This window comes from Mustela nivalis (assembly GCF_964662115.1).
Source record: "Mustela nivalis genome assembly, chromosome: 14".
NCBI classification, from domain to species: Eukaryota; Metazoa; Chordata; class Mammalia; order Carnivora; family Mustelidae; genus Mustela; species Mustela nivalis.
The window spans coordinates 79,186,844-79,206,342 of NC_139033.1; the positions used below are offsets into that span (position 1 = coordinate 79,186,844).

At 37.4% G+C, this 19,499-nt stretch overlaps 1 protein-coding gene across 5 annotated transcripts in view; it reads right to left on the minus strand.

Annotated features, from left to right (window-relative positions):
• Positions 1-1,480: 1,480 nt before the first annotated feature.
• PTPN2 (protein tyrosine phosphatase non-receptor type 2) overlaps positions 1,481-19,499 on the minus strand; it is an 80,385-nt gene continuing 62,366 nt past the window's right edge. For 3 of the 5 annotated variants that reach the window (XM_082697416.1, XM_082697418.1, XM_082697420.1), the window contains 2 exons: positions 14,435-14,616; positions 8,090-9,320 (listed from right to left, as the gene is read on the minus strand). In XM_082697416.1, coding sequence (XP_082553542.1) covers positions 9,113-9,320; positions 14,435-14,616 — 390 coding nt within the window. In that variant the 3' untranslated portion in view covers positions 8,090-9,112. Of the gene's footprint in view, positions 1,849-8,089; positions 9,321-14,434; positions 14,617-19,499 lie in introns of those variants that run through there. The other 2 variants (XM_082697417.1, XM_082697419.1) reach the window with 1 other exon arrangement.

Genomic DNA, 19,499 nt, shown 5'->3' on the forward strand with positions numbered 1-19,499 from the left:
CTCTCTGCCTGCCTCTCCATCTACTTGTGATTTCTCTCTGTCAAATAAATGAATAAAATCTTTAAAAAAAAATAAAAAAAAATAAAAAGGAAATTCTGTAATACACAGAAACATGGATAAATCTTGAGAGCATTAGGCTAGGTAAATCAAACTAGTCACAAAAAGCCAAATACTGGATGATGTGTCTAAAATAGTCCAATTCATAGACTCAGAGGGGAATGGTGATTGCCAACGGCTGGGGGTAGGGACCGGAGGAAATGGGAATTTATTCAACAAGCATAAAATTTCAGTTAAGCAAGATGATAAAAATTCTAGAGATCTGCTATACAACACTGTAACTATAGTCAACAATAACGTATTATACACTTAAAAATTGGTTAAGAGGGCAGATCTCATGTTAAGGGTTCTGACCACAATACATCAACAGTCAGACAGAAAAACCGAGGCAACGAGAGCAGAGAAAGGTCTTACTGAGTTTAAGGAGAAAGCTTCAAAGGAGTTCATGTTGCTGTCAAGTCATATAAGGTAAAAACTGAAGAGTACACTCTACCTGGCTTCAGTACAAGCTCAGATGACTGTCCTAGGTCATTTCTGGAGTGACACAAGGGAGTCAGACACTAATGGCGTAAAGGGTAGATGGGAAATGGAAAACAGAAGTAGTTAGTTGAGTGCACACCACCTTCAAGGGCTTTGCTGACACACACAGAGGATTACCTTGCTGTGCTACTTGGTGGTATAATGAACTTTCCATCCATTCTCCATGAAAGACTTAGCAGGGATTAAGAGTTTGTTTACGCCTAAAATAAACCAAAAAATGCTGGAAGACAAGGCAAAGGGAATGTAAGGTGATTCATTACATTTTTGTAAGAGGAAAGAGAGGTAGTCAATGGACAGTGTTATCAAATGTTCACAGCTGGCCAAACAAAAACAATTATGAGTTCGTTAGACTCTGAAGGGGATGCTCACATGACACAAAGGCTTCGTTGTCTTCTCCAGACAATAGCACCAGTAACCTGACAGCTGACTGGATATTTAGCCCGAACTCACCACTTGTTTGGGAAATGCGACGGTCAAGAAGCCAAAAGCCTCACCCAGGAGGGAACTTCTGGTCTCTCCTAACAGGAAATGTCTGAGAAAAGCAGAAAGTCCACCACAAGAACAGCACTGTGATTTTCACACTGCATGGAATTGCTGTACTTATTTGAAAACAATTTAATACCATTATCCCTATTCATACTTCTGTAAGGAACAAAAATTAATATTATAACTTTTCTTTTGTGCTTTTACCTAACCTATTTTGATAGGAAGACTATTTGAGAGGTACCTCAAAAAGATCTTGAGAAGCAAGGGACCGGCATTTTGAACCAATTTCAATGTAAATGTCAATTGCGAGTTAAAAACCTTTAAGAGAGTAAAACCCTTTAAGGAGACATTATCTGAAGCAGAGCTGTCCTAAGATAATGCACACAAACCAACATAGTCTATTTAATAAAAATATTTAATGCTGCCAAAAAGTATAAAAATACAGTAGGAATGGCAGTACAATACAAAGTAGTCTTCCTAATTTATTTCTTTTACATCTTTCTACATTTCATACACATATTAAAAAACTTAACAATACATCAAATTAGAGGGTTCTGCAAAGTCTTCTGCTGGTGCTGCTCTTCGTTCCCTGGATGTAAAGTTTACTTTGTAAACAGACAAATGTGAGGCAATCTACAGGTTTATCAAGCCTCACTTTAGTCTCCGGAGTGGACTTCAGGTCTTGCTTTGCACATCAATGGTTCAAAATTTATAGCTGCAGAATATTCTCAAGTCATGTACATTTAGGTGTCTGTCAATCTTGGCCTAAAACATAAAATAAGAAGTCATCTATTCAATTCATATTTACCAAACACACAGACGTACACAGATACACACAAACATAAAAGGACTAACAATGAACTAAAAAGGCAACTAAAAAAACATTCCAACATGTCACATTCAACCACACTAAGTGCTTCACTGTGATCTTGGTAAAATCTGCTTCTGTGCTCAATTTTCAAACAGAATCGGTGGTGCGAGGCAGACTCATGTTAAAGCACCATAACTCATATGGCTTTTTTCAAGAATTACTAACTATGAGTTTCTCAGGCCATCCTGTATCACTTAAGAAATGACCTCCATGGGAGATACCGACAGACAGACAGGTTTTAAAAAAATGTACCCACAACAGTTTTGCAAGATTATATGGTATGTGCTAGACTTACCAATACTTTGGAATTCAATGCAAAAGTCTAATCCAATTTGGACCTCCACTGTATCATACTGCTAAAAATATTAGGAATGTAACGTTTGAACAGAAAGTTGGCTTAAGTCTTTAAAAGTCATGGACTGTTAGCAGCATGCATTTTGTGTCCTGAAGGATAATACTAATGATTATAGCAATACAGAACCAAAGTGACATGATTTAAGTTATCAATATAAAGAAAAACACAGACAAAAATAACTGACAGATTTATTGTATCTGAATGTCAAAAAGTAAAGATTAACGAGAACTTAAGCAACAGACAGATGAAAGAGCTATTTTAAGGTCAGTTTTTGAATGTGTTTCATAATATTTGCAATAACTGAATTTTTGAGATGGTATTTCCTTCCCGACTTCACTCACTATGACCAAAAAAACCCAAATCTAAATACTTGTCATTACTGTCTCCACATATATAAACAGGAATATAAACCACATCCACACATTTCCCCAAAACATTTAGTCAAAAATCCTTAAAATATTGTCAATTGGGCTTCTCCCTGACTACTGACTCCTCCTACTGAAGAACACCAAGCCCCCGGTGTTCTGAATAGCCCTATTATTTTATCGTCCAGCAGGGACACAGAAATGTCAAGTCATCAAGAAAACATTCTCATTGGATGTCTGGAAGTCACAAAACCTTCTACCGGTGCTTACTGCAGGGTCCTACTGAACCCTGTACCTTAGTAGTTGGAAGTAAGGAAAGGTGCTTCTTACTGACTGCTGCAAAATATATCATGATTTCCCACACCTTTAGGAAATCTGCTCATCAGAACAAAGTAGCTCAATCCAATCGTGCTAGGTGAAATGAAATAATGGTTTGGTTTACAGAATATCCTGATGTCCAGTATTTCTCTGATTCAGTGGCAGTTCAAACAGTTTTCACAAATTTTTTTGGAAGTAAAAACTTAGATTTGTTTCACTTAAAAAATTAAAAAAGCGTTACTTGGATTTTAACAGGTAAAACTGGTTGTCTCATTTTTTCCATTTAAGTATTTGAATATTCCATAAAAAACAGAGTATGTGTCATAATGGAAGCAGCATGAGGTTTGGAGTTACTGGAATTCTACAGACAGGAGTCTGAATTTCAGCTCTCCATGTACTAGCTGTGCAATCAGGGGCAAGTTACTTATTCTCTGACTCGGCCTTCTTACCTTAAAATAGGGTAATGTATCTAGAAGAGGTGTTAAGAAGATTACATTCAGATTATGTATTTAAGCTGTCAGAAATGCATGTTTCCAACATACACTGTTGTTTTCCCCGGCACAGTGCTAGAGATTCATTTACTCAGGATAAACTACTGTGCATCACAACAACTAAAAGAAACTGACAGCGTTTTAAAAAATTCACTTTTTTTTAGTTTGAGAATATTATTTGGGGGGGGGGAGATAAGAAAATACAATAAAATCATGGGGAGTGTTAACTGTTTTTAAAGAATGTATTTATTTGCAAGACTAAAGACAAATGGGATTTACACTTGGAAGAAGTATGTTCACTTGAATCATTTGTTCAACACGTCAAAATAAAATGGATTCAAAGAAATTAAGTGGAATAAAGAGCCATGATTGCCGCTCTCTGGAGAAGCAGCCTGCACATACTGCCCACTGCCCTTATTCTGGAACAGGGCCAGCTTTACAGACAGAACGATCTTCCCAAGTCAGCTCTACACCTGAAATAATAGAAAGTCAAACTGCACCCAGAGTAGTCCTTGCCACCGATACTCATTGTTTTTTTTTTTTTTTTACTGTAAAGAATCATAAAACCTTCTGTAAAATGAGCAAGGCACTGCCTTATAGACAAAACAAACATCTAGCTTCCCTCTCCTGAATCTACCAAACTCACAGTAACTTGTTTTTTTATGGTAGTATTTGAAATACTAACACCACCATGTCTACAAAATCTGTTAATTAGAACAACAATAAAGAACTGAGGCTTTTCTTTAAGAAATGGTCTCCATATAAATTCCCATGCAATTCTCCTTACAGCTCCCCAAAATACACTATGTAATGAAATACCATACAGTACTGGACTCATAAGCAAGGTCGCCACTATATCCTATAATTTCCATAGTCCACTGTACATTATAAAACCAAAACAGAAAGAGTTCCAAAGACTGAACTTTTCATTCTCCCAGTGGACTTCACAGAGATCATCAGAGCTCTTGAAGAACTCTTGTCAGGTTGTCACTGATAAAGACAAAGCCTTTCAACCCAAGTAAAAGCTTCTTGTCTGATGCACCACTTCCATTCAGCAATGCTCTGTAATGGAATAAATGACAGGAAAAGAATTCTCCCCAAAGAAGTTTCCAGAATTTAGTAGCCAAAGGAGATAACTACTTCTCTGAAGAGTGTTGAGGAAAAGCACCTGTGCATAACTGGCTGTTCTTGGAGGAATCTGAATGGGGTAAATATCGAGAAAATTCCTGCTGGTAAGGGAAAAATGAGATGTCCAAACTCATACCATCTTCCCAGAAGTCTGTTCTTTCAAACAGTACCAAGAAAGTGAGTAGCTTAAAAATTCCTAAATTCAAAGCTTAAACAGTCAAATCTGGGTGAACCACGAAATGGCTATATTATGGCGAGTACGTGGAATATAGCTTAAAGTGTGCACAATCTGGACTGGGGATTCCTGGGTAGAGCAGGTGCTACGCAGCTTACACAACCTGAGTTTCTTCCCATGAAGGTGTGTCGTCACTTATACGTAACATATCCCATGGAATGGAGAGAGAGCTGGAAGTTCTAAAATAGTCATTTGCTCTTGTAGAAGCTAGTGGTGATACTGTCCTATAAATACTGGTTTGAAAATGAGTGTAAGAAGAAATGGAATCAAAATCCAAACAAATGAACTAGGGAAAAAGATGAAAGGGACAGGTCAACTCCAGAATAAATCAGCCAGGGAATGAGCAAGACCTGCATATGAAGTCAGAACTTAGTACTGTCATGTGGAAGAATATTACCTTCATAATTTTATTTGTAAGATTCTGTGCCCCGAGCCTCTGAATAAGTCAAGGCCAAATTAAAGGTTTCTTAAAGTAAGAGAGACTTAATTAGCTCCTGACGTAGAAATAGGAACTAACTGTCAGAGCAAACGCATTTAGTTTCAGACCAGGATCACTGCACCAAGTCGAACCTCAGCTTCCCTGACCCTGGGCAGCAGCAGATTCCAAGAGTCACACCCTTGCTCCTTAATACCCACCCTGCTAACAAACCCACATGGACTGCTGGACAAAAAATAAATCAGTGTTTACAGCAGGTGTGCTTCCTAGACTTCTGCCTGAACTCAGGAAGAAGCGGATGATACACATAATGGCATTCGGCTTATGTCAGACTATATTAAAACCTCTGTTAAGTTTTGTGTCTAAAGGAAAAAATGAAGGCAGACTAGATTTTAAAATCTGCGCAATAACCAGGCAGGCAGTTCAGAGATGTAGGTACTTGTTGAAATAGAGTACACAAAGGTTAATGACAATTTCTAATTTAATCAGGTTCTGGCCTGTGGCTATTTACATAGAATCTAGTCAGAGGTATTTTTCTAAGAGGGAAATGGCTTGCAGAGTGTAAGTCTTTCTTTGAGAATAATCTAATTCTACAATAGACCACATATAGGAGACTTTTCAATGACAGAAGCATAAAACAGTGTAGAAATGTCCAGCCTCAGGCTCCTTATGGCTTAAGAATAACAACACCTACCTCAAAAGCTTGTTGTACGGTTTAAACAGGATAATCTATGAAAGTGCTCATTAACACAGGGCCTGGCGCATAGTAAATGATCAATAAATGGTTAACAACCACTGTGAATTGACACTGAAAGCAAAGGACTTGATTTAAGAAGTAGAGGACTGCTCTGTATCATAAACTACTTTTCAAACCAATACATGTTTTTTTGATTCATACCATAATTCTAGTTTATTTAAAATAAGGGGACAAGCAGAAGTATACATAAAATTAAGAGTTACAGTTCCTTCTTACAACGTACCTGTAAAGCAGAGCTATTTAGGAAATAAAAAAACCACTTTATTTCCTTTCTCTTGTTCATTTCTTGGTAGAAATATTAATACAGTCAGTATTCATTTGAAGATAGAATAGGAAAAGGACAAAGCACAGATATAAAATACGCCTAAACATGAGGAATGATCTTTATATTATTCTAAAGTTCTCTATACATTTTTTTCACATTACTTTTTTTTAGCCACGTAAGAATTCAAGAAAAGGTATTATTTTTATTTTATATATGGATAAGCTGAACAATGGAGCATTGTATTCATACATGTTGTATATATGCAAGCACAGACAAAAACTGCTAACAGACCAGCATAAAATACTTAGCTAACCTCAGAGACAAGTGTACAACTAGCTGGTATAGCCAGAGAAGATGGCATTAAATCAAAGATTGCTGTCGGTTTATCAGGAGACGGATGTGAACACGAATACACTATTTATTAATATAAATACCCTTTCTTAAAAATAATAAAGCCTCTGGCTTTTTAAAAAAAATCTGTTCTTCCTTAACCTATTCAAAAAATAATACTGCCTCATTAAAATCAAACTACACAACTGACTTTTAAAATCTATTATATTTAGAAAACATAAGGAAGACCTAAGCATACACAAATTATGTAAAATGTAGAATCTATCGTGGATTGCTCACTTTGTCCTCTGGCTGTTACCTGAGAAGGCAGGAGCCCTTGTCTGTGGCCTTCCTCATTTAATAAAGGGTCAGGATGATGACACCACACCACATTGCCATATATTTTTAATAATTAGTATATGGAACCCACCAAAAATATTATTAGTGGTAAAAACTTAACATTATCCTTCAGGATCTGTTTGAAAGGTTGAAAGAGGTTTAACACTTGCAGAAGTTTATCAACAAATGTTTACTTCATTGAATATGACTGTTCGAATATATTACAACAAACACCACTTGAAGGACAGAAAGCAGACAAAAAGCAAAGCTAAAATCCTAAATCCAGTGAAGCACATTTACCTTGCAAAGGGACAATGTGCATCACTAACCAGCATTTGTTTCCTGTAAGAAGTCTTTACCTTTTTATTTAAGACAAGGCTATCCTCAATTGGAAATTTAGTATGATTTACCCATATTTGACTTGCAGACTAATATACTGTACTTTAGCAAATATAAACCAAGGCAAATTAGAAAGGTTTGAAACCAATAATGACGGGTCCTGGTACCTGAACACAGGTTTAATGCAGACAGACACTGGGGGGAAAAAAAAAGTCCCTCTTACCTCCTCTCCATTTAAAGGTTACAGGACAGAGTAATACTGAATTAGGACACAGGCACAAGTTATGCAAATCTGATTTAATATGTAGTACCACCTACATCCTGCTTTCAGGCTTTCAGCATAATTTAACACATTCAAGAAGGCTACTCAAATCAATTCAAAATACCTATCTATACAAATGGTTTTCAAACTGTTTTTAAAATTGTAACTGTACCCTTAAAATGATTATACCTCACACAGAGATCATACGTAGTATATAAAATAGATCAAGCAGAGACAGGCTGGTTGAAAGGAAAGGCTGGTAGCTTGGAGTCCTTCCAACCACCTCTCAGAGACCTCTCAGAAATCCAATGAGCATAGCTTGAAAACCACTGAAATAATGTGATTTTATTATATCAGCAATTAAATTTATAACAACTATTTAAGTTAAATAAGTCAAACACTGAATGGAATGTTGGGATCTGAAGAAGGCTAGCACTCAAATGAGCAGTTAAGTTCATCAAACAATATGTTTTAAATTAAAATACCCATTAAGAAGTTAAAGGGACAAGGTCAGGTTTGTACATCATCATACTATTTATTGAAGTAGAAAGAACTTGAAAAATTTTACTTCAAAACTTCAGTCTAGTAAACTGAAATCACGGATAATAAAATGCTGCTCCTTATTTTTATTTCCTAAGTCAAGATTTGCCCCAATTATAAATTAGGGTAATTACATTGAAATTTTCATGAAAATTAAACAGTATTCATCATGGGCTTTACAGAAACCAATTTCTTTACAAAGTTTTGACCAAATGTTACCTGACTATGCCATTAGGAGAATTTTCCTTCAAAGATATTTTTAGGGAAAATGTTTGTTTGTTTGTTTCTCTTTTTAAAATTGGGGAAACTGTAAAACATCAAAGAAATGCAAATATATAGTAAAAATTGCTTATTCAGAGTTAGTTCTAACTGCTCGTATCAAACTTCTCTTTAGGAAAATGTATTCAGTACAATTGAATCAACACACAATTTATTTTTTCATGGTAACAGATTTTTCAAATTGAGTTTTTAAAAAGTACATTTAACTACAAAAGTAAGATTAAATACTTATAAAATATATTTACCCTGAAATGGTTAAGAATATAAAATGTCGATGCCCATGTCAACAGTACATTATACATTACACGCATTATTTCAAGGTCATCTTCTTTCCAGTAATAATGTAGATAAAACCACAATATTTATTGCTTGTATCAAGTGCAGGTTAAAATCCAGAGAGCCTCCAAAAACAAATCCTTGTGGTAAAGGATTTCTCGGTCTGGTCAGGTGAAATAGTACGCTTAACGTGTATGAATACAGTTGCAAAATGTACCAGTTTTCAACAAGCATTCAAGTCTTTATTTCAGATAGCCGTTTACAGTTTGGGGACAATGCCCTGAGATGTTGGGCTGGGGACTGAATAGATCTCTTGTCTGGTTGGTGTCTATTCTTACCGCACTGTTTCTGGGGTGCGAGGAGCTTGCTAACAGACAGACCCTTGTGACTAACGCAACACTGTCAGCTACTAGCGCAGCAGCTCGCTAGGCAGAACAGCTTGTTTATAGGACATTCTGCTGAAACAACAGTGTCCAGCCAACAAAAGCACCCACCAAAATGAATGACACAAACCCCATCTTAGTGAGAATAGGTTGCCAATATAACCACCTTTTCCTTTTTCGTTCAGTCTCATTTAGCCTCTGTTTCATCTGCTGCACCTTCTGGGCCGTGTTAGCTTTTCTGTCTTCTCGAATTCGTTTCCGTAGAACGCTAGGAAAAAATTAAAACAAATAAAAGTGCATGGCAGGACTTATTATTCTAATACAGAGGAACGAAGCCCAAACACCCACCTCCTCCCCAAGCCCCACATTTTAAATGCATTTAAATACTGGAATAAAAAAAGAGGGGAGATTTTCAATATTCTAAGTGGTCCAGAGATGTACTCTGATCATCTAGCAACAACTTCTGGTACAACATTCTATTAAATACATTCAGCAGGACTTGAAAACAAGCATGGTGGATTCTTTGTTGAGATGGGAGCTGGTGGTTGTCAGCTTGCTTCCTTGCTAACCGGTTGGAAGAGGTGAGGATGAGGAATCCCTGAGAGCCGAGCCTCTTTTGTGTTTACACATGATTTGTCACAAAGGCCACTGGTAAAAGCTATCTACTTAATACTTCTGTCAAGATTCTACTGTGGAACGACTATTGCTCTGTTTGTCCACACTTATTTCTGGCTTCCATTTTCCTATTCAATACAGAATGTTTGTTCTAATGGAAGCTCACAGACTCCCAAGACACAGGGTCCTAGGGCACGGTAAAGAAGAATGACCAATGACAACATGTACATTACTATTTCCTCCCTTTAAAAAAATTTCTCAAAACCCCACCTACTCTTCTCACTTACTGCCTACAGTATAGCAAAAACCTAACTTCTGCCTCTGATTTAAACATTATCACCAGAGCAATTTTTCTCAAGTACAGCTCTCTGGTTTTGTAGCTTGATTAAAAATTTTGAATGCCTTTTCAGTATACCACATTAAGAGCCAACTTCCCTTCCAGCCAGAATGTTTCACCTGAATCTAGTAATGAGAAGCAATCAGAGGAGTCCAGATTGTGGCGTGTTCTAAAAGGCAACTGGTACAGCAGCTGCAAAAATGTCAAGGTCAAAGTAAGGAAAAATAAGGACGTTGTGGACTATTTCAGATTAATGGAGACTAAAGAATCACATCAACCAAATACAATGCATTATCCTTGACTAGATCTTGGATTATTTCTTTAAGTAGCTAAAGAGATTGGGATCATGAAAATATTCTGAAATTAGATTATGGTGATAGGTTCGTAACTCTGTAAATATAGTAAGTCCACTGACGCATATGCTTTAAATGAGTGAACTTTATAGTATATAAATTATATCTCGAGTAAAGTCATTTTTTTATAAAGTTTTTAAAATTTATTTACTTGACAGACAAAGATCACAAGTAGGCAGAGAGGCAGGCAGAGAGAGAGGAGGAAGTAGGCTCCCCGCTGAGCAGAGAGCCCGATGCGGGACTCGATTCCAAGACCCTGAGATCATGACCTGAGCTGAAGGCAGAGACTTTAACCCACTGAGCTACCTAGGCACCTCTAAAGTCATTTTTTAAAAAAGCTATAAGGTAGATTTCTTACACAACCAAAGAAATTTGAATACAGACTTTATCTTAGGTAATTTTATCAATGTTCAAGTTCTTTTACTAGAACCTTCAGACACTGCTGGTGGAAATGTACAATGATGCAGCCGCTATGTAAAACTGGCAGGTCCTCAAAATGTGAAATGTAGGGTTCCCTTAACTCCCAGGAACTGCGCTCATAGGTACATACTCAAGAGAACTGAAAACACAAGTTCACACAAAAACAATCCAGAGTTCTCCTGCTGTGTACAACTTCGTTCTTGCCCAAATGATTTTTTGCTTTTCTCCAAATCTGATCCCCTCAACTAGAAATCTCTCTGGTCCTCTCACTTCACTTCTGTTCTTCAATTTCTCCCTCTACTCAACCCGTGGAGCCCCTCTATTCTTATCTTCCAGCATTTAATTTACAGTAAATAATTTATGTTGCTAATCTGGGTTCTTATTTTACCCTCTAAATATATCTGCAACTCAGGGACTGTGATTTCCAAAATCTTCTTCACTTTACCTATCATATACCAGGTGTCTTTGGCTGTCTGAACTCTCTTGAATATTTGCTAAAAAAATATTACTCAGAATTCACTCTTTGAAATTAAAATTCACTACTAGCAAATACATGTGTACCCATCAGTGAAAAAATTTTAAACTGTATTCAAGTGCAGGCAAAGCGTATATAAAATATGTAAAAGAATACAGAGCTCCCATCCAAGGGGATTTGCTTGTATTTCCTTATATGTGCTTCTGTCAGGAGCCTGAGGCCACCAAACCACCATGTTCCAATTTACATGGAATCTTTAACAGATTATTTCATTTAAAATTTTCATTGCAATATAGAAGATAATTACAATTTTTATTCAGTGTTGATATTTTACCATGTAAACCCAGTGAGTTCACTGAGTGTTATATGATTTTACATAATTCGTGCTTTACATGTTATACAGCAGTTGATTTTTTGAGGATTTTTATATTTAGAGAAATGGGTTATGGTTTTGTTTGGACTGAGAACACAGTTTTTCCCATTTGAAATCATTAATGGAATAGAGGCTCCTGCTTTCCAAAACTGGACTGTACATAAGTACCAAAAGATGCCATCACTCAGTTTAAGAAAGCAATTCCAAAGAAGTAAAAACTGGTCTCAATTTGTGATACAATAAAGTCTTTATTTACCTAGTTGGGTCCAAGGAAATTACCTCTATGTAATAACCTGCCCAGGTTTTCCTACAGTCATAGAATTCTAAACCCACAAATTGGCAGGGGAGGACTTCTGGGGACTCCTGCCTATGGAAGACCACGTGGAATTCCTCACAGCAGGCTGAGGCTGACCCATGTTTCAACAGACATGCTTCACACTCTGCAAGCACACAGAAGGATCCAAATAACCTGACTTCTCATTTATCCAAACTGTTCTCCACTCAGTGATCTGGGTTTATGGATTGCACTGTAATTGAGAACACTGGCTTTTAAACTTTGATGGTAAACCTTAACAGCTAGAAATATCTTACCATCACAACAAAGTAACCGCACACACAGACACATTTATACATATACACAATATATATGTCAATACGTAGAATTCATATATTATGTCTACATATATAAAACATTAAAATAGTTACTATTGGTGATACTTTGATCTGTTTTATTCTCTAATTTAAATGCTAATTTCTATTTTAGCGTATTCTGTTATTTTAAAAATGCTTTTTTCGTAACTCACTAAACTGATTTTGTGACCATGGGAATGTGACCTTCAATATGAAAAAACTGACTTGAAGGATATTTAATAATGAAAGAAAATAAAATATTGTGTCCTACTCCCTTGAAACTGAAATTCTTTCAGTAAGATTTCAATTTATTAGCTTCCCTAATGCAAAGCTATACATCAGTATTAAAATTTATTAGGACTGAACAATACAGTATTTCACAGCAATCTTTATGCTCTTTCTACGACCTACTCCCTCAATTAGTTCTCTCTGCTTACAATCCCTAGTTTCCTACAGGGACTCTGTTTCTGCTTTCAAGCATGATCGGTCTCTTCTCTCCTGGGGGCAGACAGCAAACAATACACACACATACCACCTTCTCACCCTCAGGATACCCCTCTGCAATCACTATTTAACACCTGAGTGGTTTTCTTGATCTCCTCAAAACTGTGAAATTGGACAATCCGTGGTTTACCTTGTTGGGTCTGTGTCCTTAAAGATTAAAACTCAACACCTCTGAAATACTAAGAACACCAATTCAATCATCAAGCCTACTTTCCATTTAATTCTGCCCATTACCAAAACAAAACAACAACAACATTAGGCACCTGAGAATCTTATTGCTGAAAAAGATATGGTAATTTAAAACATGATTTCTTGATTTCAAAGCATTATACTTAAGGTGAAAGAAGGAATAAGCAGTTAATGGTTTAACTTGTAGTCTAAAACCACTAGAGCCATAAATAAGGAGTAACACTGCTAAGTCATAATAAACTCTTCAGTGTAATACAGAATAACATATACACTATGTATTTATTGTAATGTTACCTTTCATAAGATTTCAAGTAATTTTTTAAAAAAGATTTTATTTATTTATTTGTCAGAGAGAGAAAGTGAGAGAGAGGGTGGGGGAAGAGCACACAAGCAGGGGGAGCAGCAGGCAGAGGGAGCGTGATGCAGGGGTGCCCATCATGTTCTCAGCCTAATGGACTGAGCCACCGAGGCAATTTTTATATTGAGGAAACATAGAAGTGAAGCTACTATAATATAGAGGAGACCTCAACGATTCTCACGGTGCCCCAATATCCCAGTGTAACCAACAGAACTAAAACACAAAATGTACCACTTAAATAAAAAGCATTTTTGACAGACAGAGAGAAAATATCAAGAAAGTATCAAGAGGGGCCGTGAACATCTCATTCACTCACACCTCAGGATACCAGCTTCCTGCCAGGTGGAAGATAACCAGAGCCTTAGAAATGTAAAGGTTTCGATTTATTTTATTTTTATTTTTTTTAAAGGTTTTATTTATTTATTTGACAGGCAGAGATCCCAAGTAGGCAGAGAGGCACACACAGAGAGAGAGAGAGGTGGAAGCAGGCTCCCCGGGGAGCAGAGAGCCCGATGCAGGGCTCGATCCCAAGATCCCAGGATCATGACCTGAGCCGAAGGCAGAGGCTTTAACCCATTGAGCCACCCAGGTGCCCCTACAGGTTTCAATTTAAAAACTTAAAATGTTTACACGTTTATATGGATTCAAAACTCAAAAAATATAAAAAGGCAATTTTTTTTTTTGAAAAAGACTTCTCCCCTCCCAATAATGTAATGAAGTTTAAAACACTCATTTAGATATTTGATAATTTCATTAAAGGCCCATTACCCATTACACGGCAACTACAGCATGAACACTAATACTTGTATAAATGGCAGGTATTCATACCACTTATTTTCTGTTTCATACTATATATTTTAGCATCTAATTATGTTAACTTGAGCACTCAAATTAGTATTGAGTTAAACTATTTTCCAACTGGTTTCTGCCTATAAGCACTGGCTTCTTAATATGGTTGAAAGCTCTTTGAGATCAATGATGTCATTGTATACTACTTAAATATCCTTAGGTAATAAATAAATGAACAGCTACATTAATTCAATAAACAAAGGGCCTATATTAGTTCATATCCACTGAACTTAATAAGACAGTATCATCTTTTCAAGCATGTTATTGCCATAAGCTTACCTCTCACTGTTCTCCTCCGCAGTATCCTGCATTTTAGAGGATAGTCCTGTGTATCTGTCACCTGTCAGTTTTTCTTCTTCTAGGCCTATCCTATTACCATTGTATTTTTCAGTCATTATTTTGGTTGGTGAATGATCAAAAGCAGGACATAAGTCTTCCTTAGAAAGTTCTTTCCACCGTTTCTAGGTAGGGAAAAGAAGTGAAAAACAAATGGAAACACTAAAAGTTTACTTTTCTTTAAATAAAAAGGATATACAAATTGAAATTATATATTCAACTTTAAGAGAACCCTGTGATGCTAACAGAAGAATGAAAAAGGTATCTTACCAAAAGCTATTCTAGATGTGCCTATTTTAAATTTGAAATGTAAAAATAATAAAGCATTTAATATTTATGTATAACACTAGGCAGTTGAATATAATAATCTTAATGAAATTAAAGCAGACTTTAACCTATTGAGACAAACTATAGTAGGACCTCACAAAAATATTAGTCATAGTTAGTGAGATTTTAGCCAGAGCCAGATTCTGCTGGACTCGTAACCCACAGGTATGTTAACACTGGAAACAGTGACCAAGACGCACTTGAATGTGATTTAGCATCTCCTTGTTCCTTGCCCATCTGGTCTAACAGAGGAACAACAGTGAGATCTCCAGGCAGTTCTCTGACACCAGAGGACCTTAATTTGTTTTCTTCCAGCTATGCTAGTAGCTCCAGGTAAGTCAGTCCACCATCAGGTTAGACAAAACTATGAGAGCATGCCTAGACTTGAGGAGGCAGGATTTAGAACAAGATCAAGAGAAATTCCATACAAGATCAAGAGAAATTCCATTTCCTTCTTCTATGAAACAGGCTGTCATCACCTACTTTGACAGCTTATTGTGACTAATGACATAACATATCTAGCAACACATCTGGCAAATGTCAGATTCTTTTGCCCTCACTGCACCATCCCTAGGGAGAGAGGAAGAGGTGCAAAGTATATCTGGGCCCCTGAAAGCTGAAGGCAGTCACAAAGTGCTAGCCAGGGAGTGAGAAGGCAAGTACACCTTCGGCACGAGGGACCTCTAGCTCCTCAAGTCCTTCAAGGGCTGCAAACACAACCATGCATCTCCAAGCCAGGGACAAGAGTAGGAGTGGAGGCAGTAAGAGCCAACAGTTTTGATTATCTAGGACTCTGACACAGGTCAAAATGACCTCTTGGGGACAGGGGTGATCTCTCTTTGAAGATCTTACCACAGAAGCAAGGAGCCTGGAACCTAATAAATAAGAGACTCTACAACTTCTTGCCTGAGGACTTAAAGGATTTTGAACACAGATGTAACAATGCAACTCACACTTGTCTGGAACTTAATGGAACACTCTTTCCCTGGAGCTGCTCTGGTACAAAATGGCATTGTTAAAAACAACACTTGTGTACTGAGATCATTAAAAAAAAAATCTTTGGAAAACTCATGGGTACACTGATAAATTAGTTTCTCCTTATTTCATCTTCTTACAATAGAGGAATTAAAGAAAAAGGCATTTTTACCACACTCCACCTTCCCCATATGTAGCTATTTAATTAAGATGCATACTTAATGTATCTTTTTTATAGTAGTTGATTGACAAAAAATTTAAAGAATGCAAAATTCTGTAATTTGCTACATCTGGAGGGCAGTGAGTAGGAAAGTTTGGTCAATGTGACTAGAAGATGAAGAATATGTAGAGCCTGACTCTGAGAGCTGAGGCCAGAAAGGAAGTGGATCTCAAGGAAAGACGTCTCCGAACTGATTTTAAGAACCACTGGGATGGAACCCACCACTCCTGAGCAAGGATCTAAGAGGCCGCAAACCATACCCAGAAAGAGTGTCTTGCCAATACTTGAGAAAGTGCTATAACGGAACCTAAGAGTAAGAGGCTTTCACTTTAGAGGACTATGTCAGTTTTCTTTCTTGCCATTTACCATTTCTGTTACTCAGTCCAGACAGCATTTTGTATACTGGATGCACGTGGGGCAACTGGTCAAACATGGACTACAGCCACACTGACCTAATGCTGCAGCTGCACTGGCTTTTAATCCTCAGAAGAACCTCAGGAGGTAGGGTCTACTACTGTTACTATCATCACCCCCCTTCTATGGAGGAGCTAGGGTGAGAGAACAGAAGTGACTTGCCCAGGCTAGGCAGCTAATGAACAGAAGGGCCCAAATTTTAATGCTATAATCCCTCATGGTTATTTGTATCTCTGAAAAGCTTATCAATTTCCAATACAAGATAGTTTAAGAAAGTACCCAATAAAAATTGCTCAACTGTCTCCAGAATTTAGGCTGATTTTTTTTTTTTTAATGTGATTCTTCCCTGGGGACCTAGTCATAACAACCTGACCTTAATATTTGGACAAAACTCAACAATGTCAATAAACAAAAGACAATGACAAAACTCAAACCTTAACTGGACCACTTTCCAGAATCTGCAACAAATCTGGAATCTGTCAACAAGAAAAGGACTCAACAAAAGGGACAGGGGGTGGGGTGGAGAGAAGGAGATATTTAATGCTAGTCAATTTAAACAAACAAACAAAAGGTAGCGTCATTTTGCCTTGTCTCTGGGCAGCAAACTCACTCAACTTTGCCTTCCCTGTAACCCACAAGCAAGCAAGTACTTTGAAGTCGCCTGCCTTGGCTTGTCACTGCTGCCTGGGGAAGCCAAAGAATCAGTACTGCACTCGGCTGCAAATTCATTCACGCTGTCCTCCTGAGGCCTGGAGTACAGGCATCTGGACTGAGAGTTTCTTATCGTCCCAAATCTACACTCCCGCTGCACCACGCTCCGGCCTGTCACGGGCTGCTATGAGCAACACCCCAAGCGCCACCTGCAACCCCACACACTTCTCACTGAAGGAAGTCCCTCGAAGGAGCACTGGAAGTGATGTCATTAAACTTGAAACCCACTGTAAGTACTTTAACAGCAGCATCAAATTACCAGTGGCAGATCTTAAAACACCAATTCTGAATTGCCAATTGAGATATGTTACTCTGCGAGGTTTTCTGGAATCATGGATACTGGGAGTGTGCTAATCAGTGATACTACCAAGAACTATGATGTCTTTTTATGCCCAACCTTGTGCCAAGAAAGACGTAAGGTAAAGGATATAGTCTTAGAGACAACCAGAAGTTATCTGTATTTATCCAGGTAAGTCAAGATCATTGGAAATTTCCAAAAATAAATACATGCTGTGTGATTATAAATGCATACGTGTACTAACTGATTTCAGAAACAACAGCTTTAGAGGTGAATATTAACAGCACTCCTGTACCGACAGGTTCTAAATCACTTTGTATCTCCATAGGTCAGAAATCGTCATAGAAAAATTAACATAAAACTGTATCCAATAAGGAAAATACCAGTCACGTAATATAAATCCAAATGAAGACTGAAGGTGAAGACAGTTGTCTCCTTTAGGAAAAAGTACCAGAAACAAAGAAACAAGGCTCTGGGGCTGCAGAACACACAGTTCTCCGAAGACACGCAGGTTCAGGAAGCATCAGCACCCACAAGCCCAGCCACAGTGCTCACACCAGAAAGAAGCTTCCTTCTTTCATCTTACAAATATTTCTTTCCCCAAAATTCAGAGGTAAAGAAGAGGAGGTAGACATATGGAAAGAAAGAAGAGTCTTTTTATAAATTGGCTATCCTACCCCTGTATGCCAAAAGAGATACTTTTTTTTTTTTTTTTTTAAATCTGACAGACAGAGGTCAGAAGTAGGCAGAGAGGCAGGCAGAGAGGAGGAAGCAGGCTCCCTGCTGAGCAGAGAGCCCAATGCGGGGTTAGATCCCAGGTCCCCAGAATCATGACCTGAGCCGAAGGCAGAGGCTTTAACCCACTGAGCCACCCACGCACCCCCCAAAAGAGATACTTTTATGAGTTAGTTATATTCATGAAGTTTGAGACACGGACATTAACTTTGGATCTTATGATTTAGGATTTCAGAGAACTGAACTTCTCTTAGATTTTTATTTTAAGCTAAGATTCTAGAACAGTATTGTCCAGTGAAATGTAATGGGAGTGGCATATGCAATTTTCAAATGTCTAGTAGTTGTGTTTAAAAGAAGATGAATTTTAATAATATGTTTTATTTAACTCAATATAAATACTGTCATTTGAATATATAATTAATATTTTAAAAATTACTGAAATATTTTATACTTTATCTCCCTGTATTTCATCTTCAAAATCTGATTTTTTTTTTTTAATTTAAAGATTTTATCTATTCATTTGACAGACAGAGATCACAAGTAGGCAGAGAAGTAGGCAGAGAGAGAGGCGGAAGCAGGCTCCCTGCCAGAGAGCCCGATGCGGGACTCGATCCCAGGACCCTGGAACCATGACCCCAGCCAAAGGCAGAGACTTTAACCCACTGAGCCACTCAGGTGCCCCCAGTATGTGTTTTATACTTTAAGCAGATCTCGAATCAGACTAGCCAAATTTCAAGTACTCAGTAGCATGTCTGGTTAATGGCTTCAGTATTGGATAGCAAAGTTCCAGGCAGAGAAAATTATCCAGGTAAAACAAATCCATATTCGTTTACTCATTAATTATTCTTATAATAAAAAAAATTATAGCACCACATAAACTGCAGGAACCCTTAGACCATTTCTGTGGAAACTGACCCCTTCAAATGGGTAATAGGCTTTTCTGATCCTGAGTACCTGAAAAATACAGAGATGTTGCCAACATCCTACATGATGAAGGGGCAGAGAATGCCTTGGGTTAGCACGGAATACTAGCTGAAGCTACATGGAGAATCTGATGACTATAATGTACCAGATAAACTGAAGCAAACAAACAAAAAATTCTCCCAAACCACAAATTACACCGCTATAATAATAATAAAAACCACAATAAATTATGTTCATAAAATTCGCCTCTGTAGTGAAAAAGATCCTCAAAGTAAGTGAGTATATATTCTGAAACTAAGGAAACATGAAAAAGTTTTAAAGTGGAGGGAGGGAGACTATCCAAAGGACAGCACATTTGCCCCACAATTAGTCTGTAAGAATGACCAGGAAATAAGCAATGAACA